The sequence below is a fragment of the Mauremys reevesii genome, linkage group 1, assembly GCF_016161935.1.
Source record: "Mauremys reevesii isolate NIE-2019 linkage group 1, ASM1616193v1, whole genome shotgun sequence".
Taxonomy (NCBI): Eukaryota; Metazoa; Chordata; order Testudines; family Geoemydidae; genus Mauremys; species Mauremys reevesii.
Window position 1 is genome coordinate 134,030,594 of NC_052623.1, and position 26,558 is coordinate 134,057,151.

At 39.2% G+C, this 26,558-nt stretch overlaps 1 protein-coding gene across 1 annotated transcript in view; it reads right to left on the reverse strand.

The window, feature by feature from the left end:
* Nucleotides 1–456: 456 nt before the first annotated feature.
* The window catches only part of ANOS1 (anosmin 1), a 177,755-nt gene continuing 151,653 nt past the window's right edge, over nucleotides 457–26,558 (reverse strand). Inside the window, exons 10-14 of the mRNA XM_039520579.1 lie at nucleotides 15,346–15,440; nucleotides 12,281–12,452; nucleotides 10,639–10,859; nucleotides 7,768–7,909; nucleotides 457–5,229 (exon numbers count right to left, since the gene is read on the reverse strand). Coding sequence (XP_039376513.1) covers nucleotides 5,171–5,229; nucleotides 7,768–7,909; nucleotides 10,639–10,859; nucleotides 12,281–12,452; nucleotides 15,346–15,440 — 689 coding nt within the window. The 3' untranslated portion in view covers nucleotides 457–5,170. The remainder of the gene's footprint in view (nucleotides 5,230–7,767; nucleotides 7,910–10,638; nucleotides 10,860–12,280; nucleotides 12,453–15,345; nucleotides 15,441–26,558) is intronic.

Here is a 26,558-nt window from a genome sequence, read left to right on the forward strand (position 1 = left end):
GGATTATAGCTGGAGAGTAACTGTTTCAGAATGTACTCATGTGAAATCCAAATGTAGTATGAGATTTTTGAGACCACTTCCAAAAGTAAAAATCACGATACCGCAGAAGTTGGTGTTAATGGTTTCAACTTCGACACTATGAATAATGATTTCAAATGTGATGAAAGCCTTGTGAGGTGATGACTGTCAAGCTCTGAAATACTTAATTAAAATAGGATGCTTTCTTATTAACATTCTCCAGAACCTGATATGAGACACATGGACACAGAAAAGATATGCAGTTTGAAGCTGACTTATGAAAGAAGAGGATAAGACTAGGAATTAATAGAAGCAAAAGCATAAGCTCTTTCTGCAGGAGATAATAAAGCTATATTTCCATGTAGAAGGATAGTTTATTACTTAAACAGTATGTACAAATTCTAAACATGAAAATACTGAGTAACAGAATATCAGACTCTATTTACAATTACATTTGTTTTTTACAAAATGTTTTTACAAGAAGCATTTTTGCTCTAAATAACATGACAGACACACACATACACAAAAATCAACCTTTCTGTATTACATACATAAATAAATATTGACTTTAAATGACAGTTATAGGAACATAATTTCTACAGCCAATTTGGGCAACAGATAAGTAGTTCTGTCATCTCTGCATTACAATATAATTAAGTAAAAAGGAAAAATTATTTCACATATAGACCTCTGTTAATTACTTTGTAAATTGTACCTTACTAATATATTCAGTAGAGGTAAGACAGTCATTACACTTCATGCCTATAACTGAACAATGAGTTTGGGCATGCAAAACCAAATATAACCATCATCCACATCTGCAGGTATTCATTTACATTTTTAAATAAAGTTTTTATTTATTTACTTAAACTACATGCAACAGCTTATTAGCATCAGATTCCGGGTTACAATGCACAAGTTTGCATAACAGTATTTATAGTAATTGATGTTCACAGGTACTGATAAAAATGTTAGAATATACTTGGCATACAGGGAAAGAAAAGGAATTAATAAATAAGTCAATATCACAGCTACCTTTACAGATACATAGGGCAAAAATAAATTTTCTAAGAGTGTTGTACAGGGGATTTAAAACAGTCTGGGCCTTATCCTATGTTCTTTAAGGCGCTGATGTAGGACAGCACTTAAGGGCATGCTTAAATCCATTCCTATTCAAGACAGATTTAAGCACATGTTTAATTTAAACATGTGCTTATGTCCTATTAACATCAATGCAGTTAAGCATGCACTTAATTTCTGTCCTGAATAGCAATGCTTTCCTGAAGCACGGCCTCTATATCCAGAACTCTGACTGATTTCAGTGAGAGTCTTGGGTAGGAAAGGAATTCAGATTAGGCCCATGGAATATTTCAACCTCAATCTTGCTTCCACTGAAGGCAATGGTAAAATTCCCATTTGCATTAATGGTGGAAGAACAGACCAGTGTTTCTTTGATTTTTTGCGTGATCTTGCAAGGTACTAGTGCCACAGGGGAGTTGCTGCATTATGCCCTCAACTTCAGATGAATGCTATGAAAGTTGAGGCTGTTTAGTATCTTGCAGTTCAGACCTTTTGTTTGTAAGACGTTCTTGTCCCCTTCAACCATATTCCCAGTGAATACCACATGGCACCCATAATAGTATGGTTCAACCTTTCTCCTTTTAAGTTTTAAGATAAAAATATTTTTTAGTCCTTACTCTGCTCTATCAAACACTCAAAAATTAACTGCCATAAGAAAAAAAATTCTCATTCTTAAACAGCATTCAATGAAAAAATTGTTTCAAATGCATAAAAAATGTTAGAGCAAAAATGGCATAATCCTATAATTTTCCATTAGCAAACAAAATGTATGCCATCCAGGATTTAACTGATAAATCAATCAGAATAGTATGATAAGTAAATTAGTAATATATGGGTGTAAAAGTGCAGTGTACCTAGAAATATCCCACTATCCATATTTGATCTTGATTACTGAGAAATCTCAAGTAGTGATTTCGAACTCCATTGCTGAATGCAATGTTAGCATGATTTAGACTAGTCAAATTAGGTTAACTGTAATTAACCCTGTACAATTCAGTAAATGAGGATTTATGAATTAGACACTAAGACCCATATCCTCAAGGTATTGAGGTGCCTAACTCCCACTGGATCTAGGCATAAAAGTCTTCAAATATATGATGTTAAATTCAAATAATTATATGAAAATGGCTGGTATTTAAGAACAAATAAAATATCATTTAATTCCCCATGTGTTGATGGTTTGGTTAACTCTTAAGATTTCAGGATAATTTATTCCCATGAAATTCCTATAGCTGAATGTTGAGTTGAGAAACTGATTATTAAAGAACAAGATTAATGTCTTAATCATCTGTTTATAAACCATAATCTGTTCATTCCACTCCCATGCCCTTCACCTTTATCTCCAAGATATAAAGAGTCAAATCCTGCTGGCCTTACTCAGGCAAAACTCAATAGCAGTTCTTCAAAGACAGTTTTGCCTGAGTTAGGCTGATTGGTCCTATAATAAATAATTTACCTTTATATAAATATATAAAAACCTCCAGACTATTTTATAAATATTTTAATGAACTTTAGTCTCTTCCTGAAACATCCAATTAAGAAAAAGTAACAAATCTAGCAAGTAGCTCAAACCATTTGGAGGAATATGGCATTCCACTCAACAATCAAGACCTATCGTATAATAATCAAGAGCTATTAATTTGCCAGGTTCTATCTTCTTGAATCCAAGGTTTGTCATCAACTTGGATTTCAAAAAGACAGAGAAACAAATTCTGCACTCAGTTACATCAATGTGAATTCAGCATAACTTCGTTAACATCAGTCAATTTATTCTAGATTTATTCCAGCGCTACAGAGAATAGAGTCTGGCCAAAAAATTTAGACTTAAGTTTTCAGAGAAGCCTCAGGGAATTAGGTGTCATAGTCTAACTCTAGAGCACTTTCTTAGCCTTACTTATGTCCTATGTAATTTAAATGTATAAGTGGTGCCATGAGTTGGTCCTATTCAAATTGCATAGATTTAGTAATTTATTTCTGAAGACCTGTGTACCTATATGCATGTCAGATTTCAGCTGAGTGAAAATAGTTGACCTGTCAGTTACAGTTCCCTTCAAAGTTTGCTTGCATTATGTAATAGGGAAGAGAAGTTATGGTATGTGTTGCTTTTTGTTTTCATTTTTGTTTGTTTGTTTTGTAGCTCCAAAGCATGAGCAGACCTTAATACCTTGTGAAGTAACTATCCAAGGCCCAAGACTTGTACCCTAAAGACAGCTTTGTGGAGTTACTTGCTCCATGGGTGCATATATCAAAAAGGTACCAGGGAAAATAGAAAGAGAATGGCAGAATTAATGCAATAATCTCTGAGTTGTCTTTTTTTTTTAATATTCAAATACTGGAAAAACTAAATGAACAAACTAGTTATAAATTGCAATGGGGCTCTTGACTCTTGGCAGCATCAGCCTAGTCAAACCTTTTCAATGCAGATGATCTGTATTTCAATTTCTTCTGTGCTATGGTATACTGAGCATAACCATTTTATTTCAGTCTCAAGCACAGTTATGTTATCTTTTTATTTGGTGTTCTTCAGAATATTTATTGTTGTTTTGACAAGGAGTATTTCCCCCTCAGAGGGTATCTGAGGAAGAAGTTGAGTACAGAAACTTTATCTGTAGTCAGATTTGGGTTTGTTTGTTTCTGTGGCGCTTGTTGCTGGGGGATTCCATGAAGTTATTTGTCAATTTCAAGTTACAGAAAGCTTGAGATGTATTATTCTCATTTAAAGATGTGTAATGGAATCTGCACATGAGAACGCAGAGACAGCAATTTTTTGGACATGAGGTTGCGTCATCAGGATTATTTGTATGGCCACAGTGTATAGAGACAAATTTTCCATCATTCTGATTATAAAGCCAAGCAGTTTCTCTTTACTATTAAAGACTGTCTCTCTGTGTGGCAAATTACTCTTCCTGTTTACATTGAACAATAAGGTCATCTGCATTCCCTTATGGTTAAAAAACAGGGTACCCTTCATGCCTGAATTTGAAAAATGCAGTCAAATAAATTACAAACCAATGACTTCCAGACATCAATGTATTGTCACATAACTCTATGAGCGGAGTACCATGTAGCCAGCACATCCATTCTGCTGTTCAAAAGATCCTTGGGGAAAATAGATATGCACATCAAAAAGCCAAAAAAAACCCAAAGTAACATAACACGTGCCTTGGAATTTTCATGTCTAAAATGTGAACATTCACTATTTCGCTCTCTAACAGGGAAAAAACAGGGTTCCCTTCAATATATATATTTAAAAAAAAATTGGGGGAGATTTTCAAAGGCATGTGTCCAGCTACTATAGAACATCAATGGAAGTTAGGCACTTAGCTGCCATTTATGCCTTTGAAAATCTCCCTTGTTAACACATTTTGTTAAGGAGAGAGCTTCATGATACCATTTCCACACAAAATATAGATATATTACTAAGAAAATACAGCTACTTTTGTTGTTGTTAAGTTAATAGTAGTTTCCATTGCAGGCTGAACTGTATGTATCTGTTATTCCTACTTATCTGGTTGTGCACTTATTTTAGGTAAATGGAGATCTCCTTTAATGGCAAACTGTATTTACTGTATAGGCTTAGCTGATGTAAATTGGCTCAGCTCCACTGAGTTCAACTGAGAGATGCTAATTTACCCCAGCTGAAGATCTGGCCTCTGGCTTTCAAAGCTATGTATATATAAAAGAACAATGTATCAGATATTGTTATAAAGATTAGCAAAACAAAACCCTCTGTTATTCACTGCACCCCTTCAATCTACTTTAAACCTAGGAAACAAAATGTTATTACAACAAACATATATTTGATTTTTCTCAGATGAGTTGAATTGGATGCAATCTTCAGTTAGCAAAATAGGGGTTGTACTGTCATGATAGTTGCTGTACATTTCATCCTGGCACTGGTACATATACTAGTCTTCATGCTTAAACTATGTAGAAGTAGCTACAAATCATACAGGATGATAACTTCCACTGGAAAAAATTGATTCATTGTTCCTACAGATGTGTGTTTTTCTGGTCTTCTTGTGGGAGCTCAGTTTTTCTCTCAGTTATTTGTTTAATCATCTGAAGTAGTCTAGTGTTTTTCTGGGGGTGGCTTGTAGTGATGTGGATGGTGCTGTTTCAGGTGAGGTCCTAAGTAAGGAAGAAAGGGTATGCACCACTTTAACCCTTGTTGTATATACGATAAAATAATTAGGCCCTCATCACCGTAGTACAGAGGTCAGCAACCTCTGGCACACGGCTCGCCAGGGTAAGCACCCTGGCGGGCCGGGCCAGTTTGTTTATCTGCCGTGTCAGCAGGTTCGGCCGATCGCAGCTCCCACTGGCCGCGGTTCGCCGTCCCAGGCCAGGAATGTTCCAGATCCACAGAGTGGGGAGGGGGCGCTGGTGGAATTATACACTATCTGCCCATCAGCCCTCTACACACTTAATGTGAAATACCCCCCAAAATTAACATTGTCTGAAGAACCAATAATTTTCCTCTCTGTTTTGTGGATGCCCCTTTAGTGGGGTTCTGGATACACTAGGTAGGAGAGTTCTTAACAGCATAGCTTTGCTGTTTGCCTGCACAAGCAGCAGAGCAGTAATAAAGTGACATAGGATCTGCAGGTGGACACTCTTGGAGGATCTCAGGAATCCATTCTTTCACAGAGCAATATAAATTCTTCCTTTGAGCAGAGGTGAAAGTAAGCCGGTCCGGTGTACCGGCAAGAGCCAGTACACTGTGCCGGACTGGACCTGCATCTCTGGCGGTGATTTAAAGGGCCCAGGGCTCCAGCCGCTGTAGGGAGCCCCGGGCCCATTAAACCACCGCCGGAGCTCTGCCAGCCGGGCTCGGGCAGGTATTTAAGAGGCCCAGAACTCCCTGCAGCGGCTGGAGCCCCAGGCCCTTTAAATCACTGCCGGAGCCCTGCTGCCGCTACCCCGCAGTGGCAGGAGCATCGGACCCTCTGAATCCCTGCCCGAGCCCAGCTGCCGGAGCCCCAGGGCCCCAGCAGCCAGAGCCCCAGCGGGGATTGAAAGGGCCTGGGGCTCCCCACAGCAGCCGGAGCCCTGGGCCCTTTAAATCATTGCCCGAGCCCTGCTGCCCTGGGGTAGGGGCGGCAGGGCTCCCGTGGTGATTTAAAGGGCCTGAAGCTCCATGGCAGCCGGAGCCCTGCCCCTTCTGCAGCTGGGAGCTCCAAGATGATTAAAAGGCCCTGGGACTCCCAGCCACAGCTGGAGCCCCAGGACCTTTAAATTTTGAAAGGCCCCACCTCTTCCGGTTGAGGCCACGCCCCACTCAGGACTCTGGAGTACTGGTAAGTCCTTTAAGTTACTTTCACCTCTGCCTTTGAGTCTCCTCATCTCCTGCTGCGAGAACAATGTCTTGGAAACTCTGATGGGAATTTCATGGCACTTCCAGCCTCCTTGGTGGATACGTCTGGTGCAGTGGGATGATCAGGACCTTAGAAATTACTTCCCATTCTTTTGTTTCAAAGTGACTTCAGTGCTCACACTAGGTGATGCATTGATCATATTTAGGATTGAAGATGCACAGAATGAGCAGTGCAGTGCAAAATTCCCATGCTGCTCTAATAACGCTCCTCAACCTTGTCCTTTAGGTTCCATTGCTATGACACTGCCAATTGTCATGGGAACCTTTTTTGCAGGGGCGGGGAGGAGAGATCTGGACACATGGAAATATGTGCATATAGGTCAACAGAAAGCCAGGACACAGTACAGGCTTTGGATCACTTCTAATCTAGTCTGGATTTCAAGACAACCAAGAAGTCAGATACCCTGTATTCTAAACCTCCGATCACTGTAGAACCCTTAATTCCTAAATTCAGCCAATTATTTACTACTTGCATTTCTCTCTACAGCACCTCTGTATCCCAGACATATTATCCATAGATTTCTCACAAAGCAATGCACCGGCTGTGCCACACATGTGTAGTTTCTTTTCTACAATACTTTGTAATGGCCCCAACATGACCCTGAGGTCCTGAGATAATATCGCCAGATCACTTAAACTACCTTTTTGCAGTTTTTTCCACCCCTGGATTTAACAGGTTTTAGAGACTGATAATCTGAGCTACCATCTTAGCCTATAATACCAAATAGGCAGATTGTTTGTTTTTAACCTGAACCAATATTTGTGTAACTGATCATTAGATATCATAACAGAGTATTTACGAATGTCCCTTGGTTAACAGTTTGTGGCTCTGATTTTTATTTTTATTTTTAGCTGTTGTTTCTACTAAGCCTTGGTGCAAATTTGCAGTGTTACATTAGAGGGAAGAAAATGATTATGAGAAACAATAGCATTATTCATGTGCTAAATATTCTAAAATTATTGGGTTCATTTACCCTTTATATGTATTTATTTATGGGGGAAAAACAACAAAAACTGTGTGGTAAATATACAGTGGATGCAATTAAAAAGTTCATTCTGGTTTCAGAGCCATTAAATGTTCCAGCAGGATTCTCCATTTTAATTATAGGGACTATCCCTGGAATCCATAATATCTCTAAAAACAGAACAGTTTAAGACTGCTCACTGTATAAAGGGTTAGAGCAGTAGAATCCCATAACTTTGTTTTAATTGTTGCAGTAGACAATGTTTTAAGTGCCTTTCTCTGCACGTACCCTAGTGCAAATACTTTTATGTCAGGTCACAACACTTACTATATGGTGAAGATGGCAGCAGATCAGGTGTTCGGAAAGATTTTATTGTAGCTGGCCCCTCCCCGCCTGTTGTCAGCACTTGCACTTCTAATCGGTAAAGCGTTGATGGCCTCAGGTTGGGGACAGTCAGCACATAATGATCCTAAAAATATATGAATGGAATAAATTCTTATGTCTACCAGAAATAATAGACACAATTGCTCCATCAAGACATTGTACATTAAGTAGATACTTTCTTTCTCACATACATACTTGTTTTAAAATTGTGTTGCAACTCCCACAGATTATTTTCTTAAGATTTTGTTTTAATGATTTCATACATTTATTATGTAGTTCACTACTCTTTTGGTTTGGTTAGTATGTTCCTAAAGAGTTGGTATCAAAAATACTTGGTAGAGCAAGAATTTGAAATAAAGGCAGTTCTCAGGCCTGGTCTACACCTAAATCTTAGGTCAACCTAGCTACATTCATACCCATGAAAGAGGTAGTTAAGCCAAGTGTAGACACAGCTAGGTCAATGGAAGAACCCTTTCTCTCACTGTAGTAAGAGTCAGTGCTATCGTGGCACAGCTGCAGCCCTGAAGCTGTAACGTTTCTAGTGTAAACATACCCATAGAGTTCATCTATTGGAAATTTTTCCCCCATCCCTTAAAATACAGCTTTCCCTATAGTTAAGGATAACTTATGCCACTTCCAGATACTTCCAACTTCAATTTTCTAGTCAGTTTCCTGAAATTAAAGTGTCAGTGTCATGAACGGAGTTTATTTCTAGGTTTTATTTACTTTTCAGATAACAAGTACATTGTAGGTCTCATAAAATATTTTATGGAAGCCAATGTTTGTCTTTAGTTGCCATTGATTTGTAAACTGATGGCCTTTTTGAGTCAAGGGCAAAAGCCTCAGCTGGTGAAAATTAGTATAGATCCACTCAGCTACCCAGGCTAATGAACAGGCCCCGAATTTTTAATCCCATTTTTGAAGTGGAGAGAGTTGAAATATTAATTAACCCTGGGCCAGACTTTTCACTGCTTTTTCACCTTGTGCGATCATTTACAGTCAGACAAATAAGTGCAAATTAGGTGTAAAACACTTCCAAATGAGAATGCACACTTATAAATGACTCAAGGAAATGCAGTGAAGAATCAGACCTTCAGTTCAACTTCTTCCCAAGTTCGTTTGGGCTGCTGAATCACCAGACAACCATCCAGTTGACTAGTCCTAGGACTGAACTAGTGGCATTAAACTAATGTCTGTGGAACCAAACACTGAACAAACACAAAGTAAGCTCCACCTGGTAGCTACACCTAGCATTCTAGGAATTGGCACAGCAATTTCTTCTGGCAGGCAACAGACAGAGCATTTAAAGTATGCGCAGCACACTTGTTCTGATCTAGCTCACTGAAGTCAATGGAAAGACCACTGTCTTCATTGGGCTTTGGATCAGGCCCAGGGTGCTTAGTGGCAACTTGTGCCTCTGGTGGAGTTGGCAACACCTCTTGAATGGCCTCCCTCCTGCTTGCTGCTGCTACCACCACAGGAGGAACTGGAGCCCTTGCAAAGAAAAGGGGGAACAGTGCAAGTTAAATCTTCTCCCACTTTATATGAACAGAGATCTAGTTCTACTTTGAATTACCATTATTTAACTGTCCGTGTAAGGGGGGCAGGGATCCCCTCAAGTTCCCTCCAGACCCTGCTTCAGGTCCTTGCAATGTCTTTCTCTCACTTCCTCACAGATGTCCAAGGGGGTTCTTGGAGCAAACAAACAGGGCTGCCAAGAGCAGGTTTGGGCCCCAGTGAAAAAAAAATTTTGGGCCGCCCAGCAAGGGCGGATCGTCTAAACAGGGCTGACGAAGCCAGGCCCCAGGCTCCCTTCTGGACCACTGGTCCCAGTAATTTTTACCAACTTCCCCCCCACCTCGTTGGCCCTGCAAACAAACTAAAGAAAAGTTCCCTCCCCTCTTTCTTCTCTTCTGGGACAGGGGAGTCTGTGGGAAATTAAAGAGAAGTAAGGATGACCTGGATCTCAGGCAGTCTTCCTGAGTCAGCCCTTTAGGCTTAGTCTAAACAGGGTCCACCTCCAGCTTCTCCGTGGAGCCTGCTGCTCTGCGGCTGGGTTGTGCATCTTCAGGAGCAATGAGGCTTGTTGCTGTCTCCCTCTCAGCAAGCCTTTTTCCCTCTTCCCGCAGCCCTTCCTGAGGCAGCTTTTCCCTTTTAAGCTCCTTGCTCCCATCCCCCCATCCACCCCAGTAGAACAGGGATGACCTCCTGAGGTCCCTTCCAACCCTGAGATTCAATGAGTCTATGAAGTCTCACACCTGCATCTTGTTAGTGTTGAACAGGCCCAGAGAAACTTGTTAGTCCCCTCTCGGTCAGTGTGAGGGTGTGTCCCTTTATACCTTGGTACAAATTTGCAGAAAAGGGAGAAGAGCTTTATTTTCCACAAAGCACATATTCACCTGGAGCGGAGGGAAGGTTAATACAAAGGAGAGGGAAATTATCTTGCATTCAGGGTAACCCCACTAAGTTTCCCATCCTGGATATCAAAGAATTAACAAATCCTTACTATCCCAGTAACAGCGTGGCCTGATCATCAAAAGAAAAATCTCTTCTGCTGCCTAGGTGATCTTTGCCTTCATTAAAGCATATCTCAAATATGGTTGCTAATTTGACAATCACACACATTACAATGTTTGATGTGTCATCAAGATGAGTAATTGTTCTGGAGACGTATCCCAAACAAGGGGGGGAAGTGAACTCATTTTCTGCTCGGACACACATGGTGCCTGGCAGCTAAATCATGACTAAAAATACAAAATTAGCCATGCACACAAACATGCAATGCCCCCAGCAATAAAAAGAAAACAAACTTACTGCTGGCAGTATCTGTGATTGGGAAATGATGCTGTTGGGTAAGCTGTTTTGTCTGCTCTCTGTAGTAACCTCTGCCCAGGTGACTTGAAAACCTGTCATGGGCTGATGAAGATTTGCCTTTGATATCTTCCATGAAAAGTGACCAGTAATATTTACTTCCTGAACAATGAAAGAGGCAGATAGATTCTCGGGTTTGGCCAGCACTTTAGGAAGAACTGATGCTGCAAAAATTTGAGGCAAGAGGATAAGTTAAATTTTGAGGAACAGCTGAAATACTGTTAATATAGCTTGAGATCCCAGGGTCATAGTCTGTTTCTTGATGTGTCTACTGCATTTCTTTATCCAGTTTGCTCAGGACTCTGCCAACTTTTTGCCACCTCTTTTCTTAAGATACTTAAGATAAATCTGAAGAGGCAACAGCATAAACTCTAGGAGTTTTAGGAGAGTTTCAAGGTAACGTCTCAGTATTGCATCTGGTAAAAAGTATAATATAGTCCCGTAGCTTGATTATTAACTGACTTGTACTTTGTTTGGTCACTTACCTGTGCAAAGTGAATGCAAAGTGGTATGCAATCTGCCAATTCAAAATGGGACCATTTTACACTCACTTTGGACAGGTGTAAATAACTACACAAGGTGCAAAGCACTGGCAATTAAAGCATACGGCCTTAGGCCTTGTCAGCACAGGAAAGCAGTTTTGGATATTACCCAGGGTTTGAATTTAAACTGATACAGTTATTCCAGTATAACTCTCTGTGTGGACATTTATACCAGTATAAAAATGCTTTTTTTTTATTTTAATTTTTTTTCTATAGCTTATTTGGGAAAGGGGATAAGTTAAACCAAAAATAGCCCTCTTATACTGGAATAAGAGCATTCACAAGGTGGGTTATAAAGGTATAACTAATATCTGTATAATTCTGTCTGTGGGCTTGGCTACACTTACAAATTTGCAGCACTGCAGCAGGGTGTGAAAACACAGCCTCTCCAGCGCTGCAAATTGCGGCGCTGCAAAGCGCCAGTGTGGTCAAAGCCCCGTGCTCCCAGCGCTGTCCGTTATTCCCCACAGCGAGGTGGAGTACGGACAGCGCTGGGAGAGCTCTCTCCCAGCGCTGGCGCTTTGACTACACTTAGCGCTTCAAAGCGCTGCCGCGGCAGCGCTACCGCGGCAGCGCTTTGAAGTGCTAAGTGTAGCCACTAAAACTTTCCAGCACAAACAAGTCTTTAAAAAAAGAATAGCAATGTAAATCACTGCTACAATAATACTGCTACAATATATACTTGAATATTTCCCAGAAATTCTTATCTAAGTCACCAACCAATACTATGATAGCCTTGTCAAGTTGGTAAAACCACACCCTATGTATTTAATTTGATTGCATTTGTAACTAGGAAAAATTTTGAAAGTATTTGTTAGTCAAATTTCCTACTAAAAGAGTTCAAAGACTCTTTAATGTTGAAAAACATTACTTACCAGGGTATCCTGGTAATTACCTGGACATCCAGATACACAAAAATAAGTCTCCTCTACTTATTCTGAGTCTTTCAAAACACATTTGAGAATTGCTTTACAAAACTTGTTTTTGAGTGCCTAGAAGTGCACTTGAAATCTACTCTGCATGTTCTTCAGACCGTGACTTACCTCCTTCAGCAGGACAACTAATGTGCTTGTGGTTTTTTCCTTTAAGAGCAGAGCAAGGTGGGGTGGTAAAGAAAATACTTTCAGCCTTCAAACGACCTTTAGATCTTGCTGGCTGAACGGTCACTTTATATTTACATGAAAATGACAGGTCCTGAAGAATTATGTAGTTTTCCTAGACCAAGAAAAACAGTATATGCTGCGAATAAACCTTTTTTTAAAACCATAATGTTGGCATAAGATTAAATGTTTTTTTTCTAGAAAAGTGCATTTTTCTCTACATGATTAGCACATACAAATGTGTTTTTTATTCAGAGAACAAAGCAAATATTGCCTATATTATTATTAAATTATAATCAGAAAACATTATTATAGTGGTTGGATACTTTCTTCAATCCTATAGAGTATCTTAGTCGTGCTGCATCAAAGTAGCTAACTTCTAACACAGGGAACAATCCCTTGGCACGATGGCAGTGGGGAATGGCAGTGTGAGGATGAAAAATGCTAATCCAATTAAATAAATGTAAGGAAGCTGCTTTAAGCTGAGATGAAAGACAGGCTTAGTCTACATTTAAGAACTCCTTTTAACGTGTATACAAATCCCAAGAAGGCCTTATACGTCTTTCCTTGAGGACATCCTACTTCCACCCTTTGATACAGCACGTTATCCTTCTAAGCAGGAAAGGATCCACAACTGAGCAATAAAACACAGTTATATGTAGAATGATATCTTTAAGGCAACAACTAAACAAGAGCTCTGACACCTTTGAAAAACCCCACATACATGTTTTTGTTCAAATTAAGTTTAATAAGTGACTTAGGGTCCCAAGTCCCACTGATTTTCAGTTCTTTATGGCACTTAGGTGTTTCTGAAAGTTTTGTACTCTGTGTTTGAAAACAGCTGAAGAGTGTTAGAGTTAAGCTAAGTAATTTCTCATTACTGACATGGAAAGTGCATTAGAGAGACAAGGTGGATGAAGTAATATCATTTATTGGACCAACTTCTGTTGGTGAGAGAAACAAGCTTATGTGCTTACACAGAGCTCTTCTTCAGGTCTGGGAAACTAACTCAAAGTGTCAAGGCTAAATACAAGCTTTGAACAGCATTGTTTAGCATAAGTAGTTAACACGTATTTCAACATATTTTAACGGGCCACTTCACCTTGAATGATCCCTTGAAATCTGTGTTAACTACTTATGTTAAACAATCTGTTCAAACCTTGTATTTAGCTGTGACACTATTTCCTTCCCAGACCTGATGAAGAGCTCTGTGTAAGCTCGAATGCTTGTCTTGCTCATCAACAGAAGTTGGGCCAATAAAAGCTACTACCTCACCCACCCACCTTGTCTCTCTAATATCTTGGAACCAACATGGCTACAGCAACACTGCATACATGAAGAGTGCATGACTAATAGATTACTGAAACATTCCAGTGCAGTCCCTTTGGAACATCACTTGTAAACAAATCACCACTATGATGCTGAGGTAACTATTGGCATGAGTACCTATTGTAGGACTAGGCCCGTTGATTGTCACATCAGATTGCTCAGGATACATCCGAAGTAGAATATTACAGTACTAGAAGCTGATCCTGCAAACCTGACTCCTGTAATTCCTATTTAAGATGATTCAAGAGTCAGATTGTACATCTAGTAAAGTCTATGGGAGTTTTGCCATTGACATCACTGGAAGCAGGATCAGACCTAAAGGGAGTATGGTTTTCAGCATCAGGCCCTTTGCAACCATGTGTTTATTGAAGGGAGTTTCTTAAGTATTTTAGAATAATATTCAATATCTCAATGTATTGATTGGAACTTACAAATAAACAAGGGGTTTTCCAAATCAGACTAGACTAATCACTGTAAAATAATTTACAGGAAAAGCAAAAAACCATAATGCACCTGGCCAGTTGTGCAATGCTATTCATGGAGAAAAAAAAATCTTTCCTGACCTCTAGTGGCAATAAACTTATTTAATTATATTAGTTTTCCCTTACCTTAGCATCAATAACTCCAAATGTTGTTACTGATCACAAAATTATCTATCTTCTTTTTAAATCCATTGACAGTATTTCACTCTCCGACAGCAGTAAATTCCAACTATTCCCTTTGATTTAGTCTAACTTTACTTGGCATTAACTTCAGTGAGTTGACTTCTTATTATGGCACAGGGTAAAAAAGAAAGGCTGATCAAGTTTTCTTGAAGTTTCCTTCATTATTCACTGACTTGAGTGTGGTGTGTCAATTTTAGTAATGTAATGTTTGTATAGCATATTACTTGAGTAGAGTGGTACTAGATTGGACAATACATTCAGTAGGAAGAAATACCATTGCTAAAATATAATTGGGATATAATATTTATTTATACAGAACAATAATAATTTAGAATCTTTCTCTCTTCTAGTCAGGCTCTTATACTGCACCACTCATCGACTGTAAGGCCAGAAGGGACCACTGTGATCATCTGGTCTGACTTACTGCATAATATAGGCCATAAGACTTCCTTGATTTAATTCCTGTTTGAACTAAAGCATATCTTTTAAAAAAATCCAATCTTGATTTTAAAATTGCCAGTGATTGAGAATCACTGTGATATCTTTGAACCTTCCAGCATTAATGTCTATCATCTACCATGTGAGGCTTTTTGCTTCATCTCTTACTCTTTTCAGGGGAAGCCTTGCTTGTGGATCCTCCCTATGTCTGAAAACAAGCCTAGCTGCTTATTTTGATTAATATTCAATATTTGTATTTGTATAGTGGTGGTTCCCAGGAATGCTAATCACGAATCAGGTTTGCCTTGTAGTGTAATATGAACACTTCAGATACCCATGTAAAGCATTTGAATGCAGTACGTTCATTTAGACTACCTTTCATGTTTGGTTAAATCAACAAACCCAAATATATCACTACTCTGCAATGAAGTAAAAAAATAAAAACCACTCCTACTGTACCAATGACAGGTATAAAACATTCTGCATGCTATTACATATCACTTCCCTCTTCCTTTTCCCCATCCTTGATGACTGGAAACCACTTCAAGTTAAGCAAGGGACTGAATTTCAACTTACATAGGTCAGGCCAGTTGCTTTTTCAGGCCCTTTAGTTTCATTGTGCACACAGGATTCTGGGAACCACTGGACGTGATATCGACTCATACTAGTGTCTAAATGAACAAAACAGCAATACAAAAAGGAAGAGGAAAACATACATTACAGTTATGCTTTAGCCATCTGCAGATTTCCTGTTTTTTCTGGATATAAAACCAAGGGATTTTAAGAACTTTGGAAGTGTCAGTTCCTTGCTGCTCATAAGCATTTAAATTTCCCATGAACAAAAAGAAGAGAATATTAAACATGTCAATAACTTAATCCATGTGTTAGCGCAGTAAGGCTGAACTAAAAAATAATATAAAGGGATTTAGAGGAAATGTAAGTGTTGAGGAGAGGGAGAAAAAATCCCCATGGTTTATGTGCCAAACATCTTGGGAATGAAGGGAATGACTCAGTGCCAACCGTCTGTAACTGTTTACGTTGTCAGAACATTGCAATGCTGCTGCATGGCACCATTCAGTAAATCTGTGTTTGGACGTGTGAAAATTTCCCTGAACCTTATACTTTCAGAATGTATCATGAAACCACCTCCACATGTGGCCAACTGAAAGTCTAGTCACAGCTCTTAGGAACAATACTAAAGGCTTGCTCTTGCTGTCAGTGAAGCCAGTGGCAAAACTGCTGTGACTTCAATGATACAGACTCTATGACAGCAATTTCATAATTGTTAGTGTGATTTTTAGTAAAAATTCTCTGAGAGCTCCATACAGAATTGTAGTGGCAGGCATAACATTTATAACCATTCCTCTCAATCCAGACTATATGATAAAGCAGACTAGGGCAAAACAAAGAGCAATGAAGAACTGAGCCGGAAAACATGGTGGTATAAATGCAACTTCTTGTTTTCCTGGAGTATTCACATTTCTGTGCATAGTGGCTATAAAATTAAATGTCTATTATAGTCATTAACTTGATACACCAGAGTTGCACATGCCAAGTGCATGATTATGGTTTTCTGGAATGGAAAAGAAATACCTTTGATGGCTTTAGGGTTGATCTGGCAATAGACTGCTATGAGCAATTTGGAAGCAGAAGAGAGGGATTACAAATTAAAGAGAAAATAAATGATCTCTGAAGCTAGCACAAATTGTATTTGGTAAGAAAGACTGATTGGAAGTTTGTTCAAAATGGATTTTTGTAGCTGTTGTCTTCATAACAACATATATGCTAATTATTTTCATGACTGCTCTCAAAGCCCAAAGGTTTTCAATAAGAAATGAATGAAGAAACACTCAACTGTGTTCCAATTATATTCTGTCGTATTTTTTTTAAATGTAGGTGTTCTCATTTGAATCTGACCATTGTGGCTTTGTACCTGTCAGAGTGAGATACACGCTTACAGTGCATCTCCAAGTAGGTCTCATGTGATTTCATCTGTTCTGAGTCATTCAATTATTGCCTGTTCTCTGTTTGCTCCCTCTCCTGAGACAAACACATAGGACACGCAGTCCATCATCTGTCATCTAGAGACCTGAAAACTCAGTACTATTCTATTAACCATCTGAAGTCTCTGATGAATGACTATATAGTGAATCTTCTTATTGATCTTCTACTATCTGATAATCAGCAATTTACTCTTTTAAAGTATACTTACATAAGGCAGACCACTTATAGATCCATTCAAACTTTTAACTTCAATACACTCACTAGTCATTACACAAAAGTATTGCTGTTGGCTTTGTTACAGATTGAATGAGGCCTGGTTACCTGTCCACCAAGAACCGGAGAAGACCACTAATATTTCAAATAAGCCATTGAACACATGCATATGAACAACCAGTGAAAGATGGAGATGGACTTGATGGCCTCTCAAAGTCCCTGTCAGTCCTACAGTTCTATGATTCTATGAACCTTGAGGTATCCTAACTGACCAGTCTGGAGTTGAGCTAATCCTCGGTCTGGAAATCTCATGAAATTAGGCTTTCAACACAATATTTAATGTATTTCCAGGTTTTGGCCAGGTAGGAAATTCTGTGGGAACTGTGGGGCTCTGTCTAGTTCCCCACCTGTAATCTGATCTTTCCACCTGGGCATACACATACCCTGCTCACATCTCATTCCTTTCTCCCTTCCTGCCTACCCATTCAGGCAGTGGCAACCTCTTTGTCTCTCTCTCAACCTCTTTGTCTGACCACTGACCTCCTACACATAACTTCCACACCGAAACCATATTCCTTCTTTTTTTTTTAGTTTTATAAACAGTTAAAATTACTTCAAATACTTGTTTCAACATATATATAAAACCAATCATGGCTGGAATGCATGAATGGTAATAGATACAGTTAAGGTTACTTGCTGTATTTCCATTCTAAAGGGCCTTTTTCATTGAGCTGATTTTCCTAAATTTGGGGCTAAAATTTTCCAGGTATTGTCTCTGGACATTTTGGGAGAGTTTGCGCAAAAAAAGAGTTCAGGCATTTTGGCTAGCAAGAAGATTGAAAGGAAATAAAAAAATAATAATAACCCCAAAACCTACCAGCAAAAAACACAACTTTATAGCATCCATGATTTGGGATAGAAAACTGAAATGTGAGAGCTTAGATTAGCAATACACTTTTTCAATGGTGGGAGGGATGTTTTTGCTTTGGCAGAGTAACAGATATAAAAAAAATCATGCTTTGTTTATGCAGGATACATGTTTAGTAACAACATCACCTTTAAAAATAACTATATCTGAATATATCTGAAAACAAATAGATCTAGTGTATCTGACGTATGAAAGCCAAACCTAGTGAGAAACTTTTCTAAACCTTTGAAAATACATTTCCTTTTTCTTTATTAGGGTGCTAACCAGGGGCGGCTCTAGCCATTTCGCCGCCCCAAGCATGGCGGCACGCCACGGGGGGCGCTCTGCCGGTCGCCAGTCCCGTGCCTCTGGTGGACCTCCCGCAGACGTGCCTGCGGAGGGTCCGCTGGTTCTGCGGCTGTAGTGGACATCCCGCAGGCATGCCTGCGGATGCTCCACCGGAGCCGCGGGACCAGCGAACCCTCCACAGGCACACCTGCGGGAGGTCCACTGGAGCCGCCTGCCGCCCTCCCAGCAACCGCAGAGCACCCCCCGTGGCATGCCGCCCCAAGCACGTGCTTGGCGTGCTGGGGCCTGGAGCCGCCCCTGGTGCTAACTAGTGTAAATTGTGTGACTCTAGGGTTTTTATCTAGAAGATAGTGTATATCTGTGAGATTTAAACACATGCAAAAGAAAAACTTACTGTAGCTTTTCCCATCAGCAATGTGCATTGGTCCCTACTGAGATCACTACTGTACTTTTCTTTGGATTTTTTTGTTCATCTATCAACTATAAACATGGCAATAGTAACTCTTGCTGTTAATGCAATGGGCAACCAATTCAAGCTGCTGTTTAATCTAAAGGCAGAGTCACCAAGGCTCATGATTCAGAATTATAGACAGTTGAAGTTAATTCACTGCAATCTATAGTCATGCCTGGAAGTCACAGATGAAAAGTTGTTTGTGAAGTTATTGATTAGTAAGAATAGCCAATATGCAGTAAGATTATTTTATTATCAGAGCTAGTTTTAGCAGAAAACCTTGCTATTCCTTGTAGCTATAACTTTTGAAATTAAAGAGACTAACAAAAAAACGCTGCCTTGCTACCTTGAATTGGGATGGATTTACGCGTGTGCTTAAATGCTTTCCTAAATAGGTGCCCTATATCCATATCTAGGTGCCTGACTAGAAGTGAGCTGATTTTCAGAGGTGCCAAGCACTACAACTCACTGAAAAGTTTTAGATTAAAAGTAATTTAGATTTTTGCAAAAAACCAAACCAAAACAAAAAACAAAGACATAATTTTCTAGGGTTTTTTTTACAGAAAACAAACAGAAAACAATGTTTTAACATTTCTAAACCCCAAAATTTCCGTTTTAATTAAAAAACTGAGTCATCAATGGGAAATTGTGACAAAAATGAAAAGCAGATTTTTTTTATTTAAATTCCCAATGCCAAATAATTGGAATTTTTCAAGCTTCTTTACCGAGCACCCTTAACTCCTACTAAAGTCCTGGGGAGCTCCAGAAGCGCAGCGCCTTTCAGACTCAGGTCATTTTTATTCAAGAGCATAAATATGGAGTTAGAATCCCGACTTAAAGCACCCGGGTTTGGAATGCTTTGCCTAAACCATTAAAACCTTTTTTAAATAAGGCTAGATATGGGTAACTCCAGACCTATAGGCAGATAGCCTACATCTGCTAAATCTTGTAATCTCAAACCAGTGTTTGAAGCTCTTCGTTTTGTTTTGAATACCAAAAACAATTTTAGTTGATATTGTTACTACTCCTCAGCTGGCATTTTTGGTTAAAATGATTCTAAAGTTGATTGTAAAATAAACAAAATAATAGTAAAAATCCTTAACAAAATAAGTGACCTTGCCTCATTTTCTCTGCCAACATACTCCATGTTTCTGTTCCGCTGTGTTTTCCTCCTGGCGCTGGCTATGTGCATAATTTATCGAATGTGGTTTATTTTTTCTATCATGTTACTACAGACAACTTCTTTCTTTGCCTCAGATGCTTTTTTTCCTACATCACAATGAATGTTTTGCTCCGGCAGGGTGTCAGGGCAACAATCTAGGAGACTGAAGTCTTTTGCATAGCTAGAATAGGTATTGGTATAGCGTGAGCAGTAGCAGTATGACAGTCCCACCCCACCAAGCCAATGTGCCTCACTATTGTTCTGAGAGAGAAAAGGACATTTATTTCCTTGTATTTAAGCTCATGCAACCTAGCGGATAGAGCACTGGACTGGGACTTGGAAATGCTGGGTTCTACTACCAGCTGTCACACTGGACTGCTGGGAAACGTTGGGCAAGTCAGTTCATCTCTGTGCCCTCTAGTTTACCCATCTGTAAAATGGGGTTAATGATACTGAGCTCCTAGGTAAGGAGCGCTATGGCTGAAAAGCATTATATATGAGGTTAGGTATAGTATTCTTATTATTTTTCAGTTCTGTGCATGTTTGTAGACACATGTTGGTGTAAAAGTACCAATGAGTGCCAGCCAGGATACTGTTGCTCTCCATATGAGGATATTTGTTTATGAGCAAATGGACTGTGAAAACTTATTTAAAAGAGTCCATCAGACAAGGCTTGCTTGAAAACAATGAACTTAGTGACAGGCTATAGCTTGTATGGCTAGCACCTCCAAAACGTTCACCTTAAGTTTTCAGAGTTTCACCAAAGCCAGTCATTCTACAGGCTTTCCTTTAAATTCCAATTCTCCCTGCATACCCAACTTAAATTGCCAAGTTTGCACAATTTTGATAGCCTCTCTAATCTAAGGGAGATTAAAGAAAAAGAACTAATTAAAGAATTAAGAAGAAAGAATTAAAGATAAAGAACTCAGTAATAGTGGGGGATTTCAACTATCCCCATATTGACTGCGCACATGTCACCTCAGGATGAAATGCAGAGACAAAATTTCTCAATATTTTAAATGACTGCTTCATGGAGCAGCTGGTACAGGAACCCACAAGGGGAGAGGCAATTCTCGATTTAGTCCTGAGTGGAGTGCAAGATCTGGTCCAAGAGGTAACTATAACAGGACCACTTGGAAATAGTGACCATAATATAATAACATTTAACATTCATGTGGTGGGGAGAACACCTCAGTAACCCAACACTGTGTCATTTAATTTCAGAATGGGGAACTATGCAAAAATGAGGAGGTTAGTTAAACAGAAATTAAAAGGTACAGTGAAAAGTGTCCATACAGCTTTAAGGGATTTCACTCTAGTCAAAGACACCAAAATAGAGGCCCAACTTAAATGTATACCCCAAATTAAAAAACACAGTAAAAGAACCAAAACAGAGCCACCGTGGCTTAACAGCCATGTAAAAGAAGCAGTGAGAGATAAAAAGGCATCTTTTAAAAAGTGGAAATCAAATCCTAGTGAGGCAAATAGAAAGGAGCATAAACACTGCCAAATTAAGTGTAAAAATGCAAGAAGCCAAATGTAAGAAAATGTAAGAAAAGCCAAAAAGGAGTTTGAAGAACAGCTAGACAAAATCTCAAAAGGTAATAACAAAATGTTTTTTAAGTACATCAGAAGCAGGAAGCCTGCTAAACAACCAGTGGGGCCCCTTGACGATCGAAATACAAAAGGAGCGCTTAAAGACAATAAAGTCATTGTGGAGAAACTAAATGAATTCTTTGCTTCAGTCTTCACAATTGAGGATGTTAGGGAGATTCCCAAACCTGAGCTGGCTTTTGTAGGTGACAAATCTGAGCAACTGTCACAGATTGAAGTGTCACTAGAGGAGGTTTTGGAATTAATTGATAAACTCAACATTAACAAGTCACCGGGACCCGATGGCATTCACCCAAGAGTTCTGAAAGAACTCAAATGTGAAGTTGCGGAACTATTAACTAAGGTTTGTAACCTGTCCTTTAAATCGGCTTCGTTACCCAATGACTGGAAGTTAGCTAATGTAACGCCAATATTTTAAAAGGGCTCTAGAGGTGATCCCAGCAATTACAGACCAGTAAGTCTAATGTCAGTACTTGGCAAATTAGTTAAACCAATAGTCAGACACATAGAAAAACATAAATTGTTGGGCAAAAGTCAACATGGTTTCTGTAAAGGGAAATCATGTCTTACTAATCTATTAGAGTTCTTTGAAGCGGTCAACAAACATGTGGACAAGGGGGATCCAATGGACATAGTGTACTTAGATTTCCAGAAAGCCTTTGACAAGGTCCCTCACCAACGGCTCTTACGTAAATTAAGTTGTCATGGGATAAGAGGGAAAATCCTTTCATGGATTGAGAACTGGTTAAAGGACAGGGAACAAAGGGTAGGAATAAATGGTAAATTTTCAGAATGGAGAGGGGTAACTAGTGGTGTTCCCCAAGGGTCAGTCCTAGGACCAATCCTATTCAATTTATTCATAAATGATCTGGAGAAAGGGGTAAACAGTGAGGTGGCAACGTTTACAGATGATACTAAACTGCTCAAGATAGTTAAGACCAAAGCAGACTGTGAAGAACTTCAACAAGATCTCACAAAACTAAGTGATTGGGCAACAAAATGGCAAATGAATTTTAATGTGGATTAATGTCAAGTAAATCACATTGGAAAAAATAACCCCAACTATACATACAATATGATGGGGGCTAAATTAGCTCCAACTAATAAGGAAAGAGATCTTGGAGTTATCATTGATAGTTCTCTGAAGACGTCCACGCAGTGTGGAGCGGCAGTCAAAAAAGCAAACAAGATGTTAAGAATCATTAAAAAAGGGATAGTGAATAAGATGGAGAATATCTTATTGCCCTTATATAAATCCATGGTACGCCCACATCTTGAATACTGTGTACAGATGTGGTCTCCTCATCTGAAAAAAGATATATTGGCATTAGAAAAGGTTCAGAAAAGGGCAACTAAAATGATTAGGGGTTCGGAACAGGTCCCTAAGAGGAGAGATTAAAGAGGCTAGGACTTTTCAGCTTGGAAAAAAGAAGACTAAGGGGGCATATGATAGAGGTATATAAAATCATGAGTGGTGTGAAGAAAGTGAATAAGGACAAGTTATTTACTTGTTCCCATAATATAAGAACTAGGGGCCACCAAATGAAATTAATGGGCAGCAGGTTTAAAACAAATAAAAGGAAGTTCTTCTTCACAGAGTACACAGTCAACCTGTGGAACTCCTTGCCTGAGGAGGTTGTGAAGGCTAGGATTATAACAGTGTTTAAAAGAGAACTGGATAAATTCATGGAGGTTAAGTCCATTAATAGCTATTAGCCGGGATGGGTAAGGAATGGTGTCCCTAGCCTCTGTTTGTCAGAGGGTGGTGATGGACGGCAGGAGAGAGATCATTTGATCATTACCTGTTAGGTTCACTCTCCTTGGGGCCCCTGGCATTGGCCACTATCGGTAGACAGGATACTGGGCTGGATGGACCTTTGGTTTGACCTAGTATGGCCGTTCTTAAGTTCTTATGCACACGTTATGTAAATCTGTACAAAAGATTTACATAAAATTTATTCAAGTTTGGCAATTGAAGTTCAGTGCACAGGGAGAATTTTGCCCATTATATGGTTCAAAGCAGACTTCTTCAACAAGAATAGCATAGTCTAGGATTTAATTCCAATGAAGACTCAAGCTTCAGCTACAGATTCCCCTTATACAGTAATGCTGAACTGATCTCTGTGTTTGCTAGAGAATTTGGAACAACGCGGTGTGGGTGATAATTCACAGTGGAAAGACATGTGCCTACATCTGGTAAAAAAAGATCAAAAGAAGACTATGAAACTAGAAATAATAAAGCTTTTATTGAGGTAGCACGAAAAGATCTAACTCGGAATATTTCAAGTACAAGTAACAAATTTAAGCCAAATTATTGGTTTAGTATATGATAATACTGTGTATTTATATGTTGTGTCTTTCATCACAAAAGACTCCAACAAATTAGACAAATGTAACTAGCTAAACATACAAACTGTGTTGCTAAAGAGATCTTTATCAGAGCTGAGCAAATTATTTACAGTGAATAATGTAGAATTAAATTCAGTCTACTTTTGGAAACAAGGAGACTGTAATTTCCTTTAATTTATTCCGTATTCAAAATTACTCAAAATATTTGTTGTATGTGTACCTTACTCTATAGATCAATGGCAAATAGTTTGCTTCAAGTATTCTATATCATTTGAAAGGTGTTGATTGGTTGTGATTAGCCACATAAGTGATGTGGTTTGGTTTTTGTTCCCTTATTAGGGGTTTGATCCTACAAGATTCTGAGCACTTTGGCCCTGATTCAACAAAGCACTTAGGCATGTGAGCAATCCTGTTGACTTCAATAGTTAAGCATGTACTTAAGTGGACCATGGACAGAATGCTCAGCCTCCGGCAGGATCACGTCATGGAGGAGAATGCATCTTATTAACAGGAGAAGGGCTCGAACATGTCTCTAGGGCTTTGAGTCTCTTAGAAAGAGGTAGAAGATAAACAGGTTGAGGGAAGTTAAACAATTTCCTTTCTGGATCATGCAGAACTATGCCAAGGCATTATTTCTACACAAATTGGATGATTGCAAGATGTATTGACTGGCTAAAGCTTTTAAATTTAACTGCACATCACAAAATTATATTCACAACAAGCAGGTGAAGTCTTAGTTGACAGGGGCTTGTCTAGAGACTTCTCTAGCTTATTTTACTGCCTCTGTGGCAAGTGCTATAGCAAGAGATTTGGGGAGCTGCATACATATGCTGTTTTGAGCAATATTCCAACATCCTATATAGAATGTATTATTTTCACAGGGCTAGATGGTCACATGATGATCTGCCCAGCATCAAGAGCAACATGGTGTTATGTTGCCCGTGGAGCAGCCTAGGAGGGTGATTCTGAATCTCCAAGTCATAGACTCTCTTCTTGACTTTCTGCCACTTGAGGGACGGAGAAAACTGTGTCAAGTCTATCCCCTCTCAGTATACAACCCTTGGCAAGCCAAGGCAGATACATTGCTGAGTGGGCTGAAGGGAGTAGAGCCAAGGTTCTTCTCACTGCCCACCCCCTCCTGCATTGTGGAACCTGCTTCCACACCCATACTGCTACCCATGATATCAGTAGCTGGTGCATATGCGAAAGGAGACATCTTTTACCTTTGTGCCACCATGGTAGCTGGGCCATGCTTCAGCCCTGGGTGAATACTGAAACATGCAAGCTTAACATTTACTTTTCATGAGCATTTGTATAAGTAAAACTCAACTGCTGCAATGTGCCTGGAAAGCAAATATAAAAAAGAGGCATGAACATGGATAAAGTTCAAATAAATACATGTGATTTTATGTATTTACTTATTCATTTATTGTTGTTCCTCTTATCTACTTTTCACTCCACTGCTACAAAGCAGCTAAATCTATGGTGACCCACGCAGTAGCAACTACCTGACAGAACACAGAAACACTACAAAATGGCTTAAGAAAGAGAGTGAAGAAACTGAAGATAGGCAGAATGTAATTACTGGTATCTAGGCTGGAATTTGATTAGTGTCCTACTAAGGTTAACAACACTCTTCTTGCAAAAAGTGTGGTGGGTTTTTTAGAGACTGCAAGCAAACAGGCCCTTTTATGTCTCCTGTGAAATGTGATGTCTTTCGCAAACATTATAAACTCTATTCCAAAGCTAGGGCACTGAAACTAGAGGGAAAGGTGAATCTATTCACTGGCTGAATTCTCAATGGCATTTCCGGTAACATTCAGGACAGTCTCCTATGGAACGTATCTCAGGATGAGGTCCTAATTTTAACATTCTAGTAACAAAAACTCTTTTCCTTTAGGTGAGTGTCCTATACTGTCCTAATGGTTTAGTGTGTGTGGAGGGGGAAGGGGGTCCCCATAAAAGTCCTTTACATTCCTGCAAAAATTTTGCTGCTCCTCTGCTCTTTTTTCACCTCCTATGCAGTCCTAGGTATGTTTTTCTTCTGCAATAGCATTTGCATGACAGTTTATCTGTTTGTTCCTTTACCCAGTCAATGGCATAAGAAGAAAAGATTCCAAAATGCCAAGCAGTGGATTTTATTATACGTAGTTATGGTTCTCATGACAGCTTTGAAAAAAACACCCCACCTTTAATGATCACTTATTCATACAGCACAATTAAAATAAACACCAAAACCCCTTGGCTGGCATTCAAACTTCATTCAAATAAACAGTTCTTTCAAAAGGTAATCTATATTATTTCCTGCTCTAATATGGAATATTAGTGGTTGTGTTTAGATTGTTAAGAATTTGGTTCTGAACTCTCTGCCATGATAATTCCCTTCCAAGAATGACATTAATGGAAAGTGTGTAATTTAAAGATGGGTCCAAGCCACAATGCGTGTATCCACATCTGGATGCATACTGCACCGATGATTAACAGCATTTTCATCCAGGGATTTGGTGTGAGCCCACAGGTAGAGTACATGAAACAATATATTTTTCTAAGAGTTCTGTTTGCTAGCAATGACCACAGGCACCCCATTTTTTGTAAGGGAAATTTTGCCTATTGTCAAAACTATAATGCCGCACTTTTCCATGTCTGGTACCATATGAAGCTAAGATTCAGGCTAATTACTAGGGCCAGGTTTTCAAAGGTATTTAGGTGCCTAAAGATACAGATGGATGCTTTTGAAAATCTCACTAGGCACATAACTCTCATTGCTTAGGTGCTTTTGA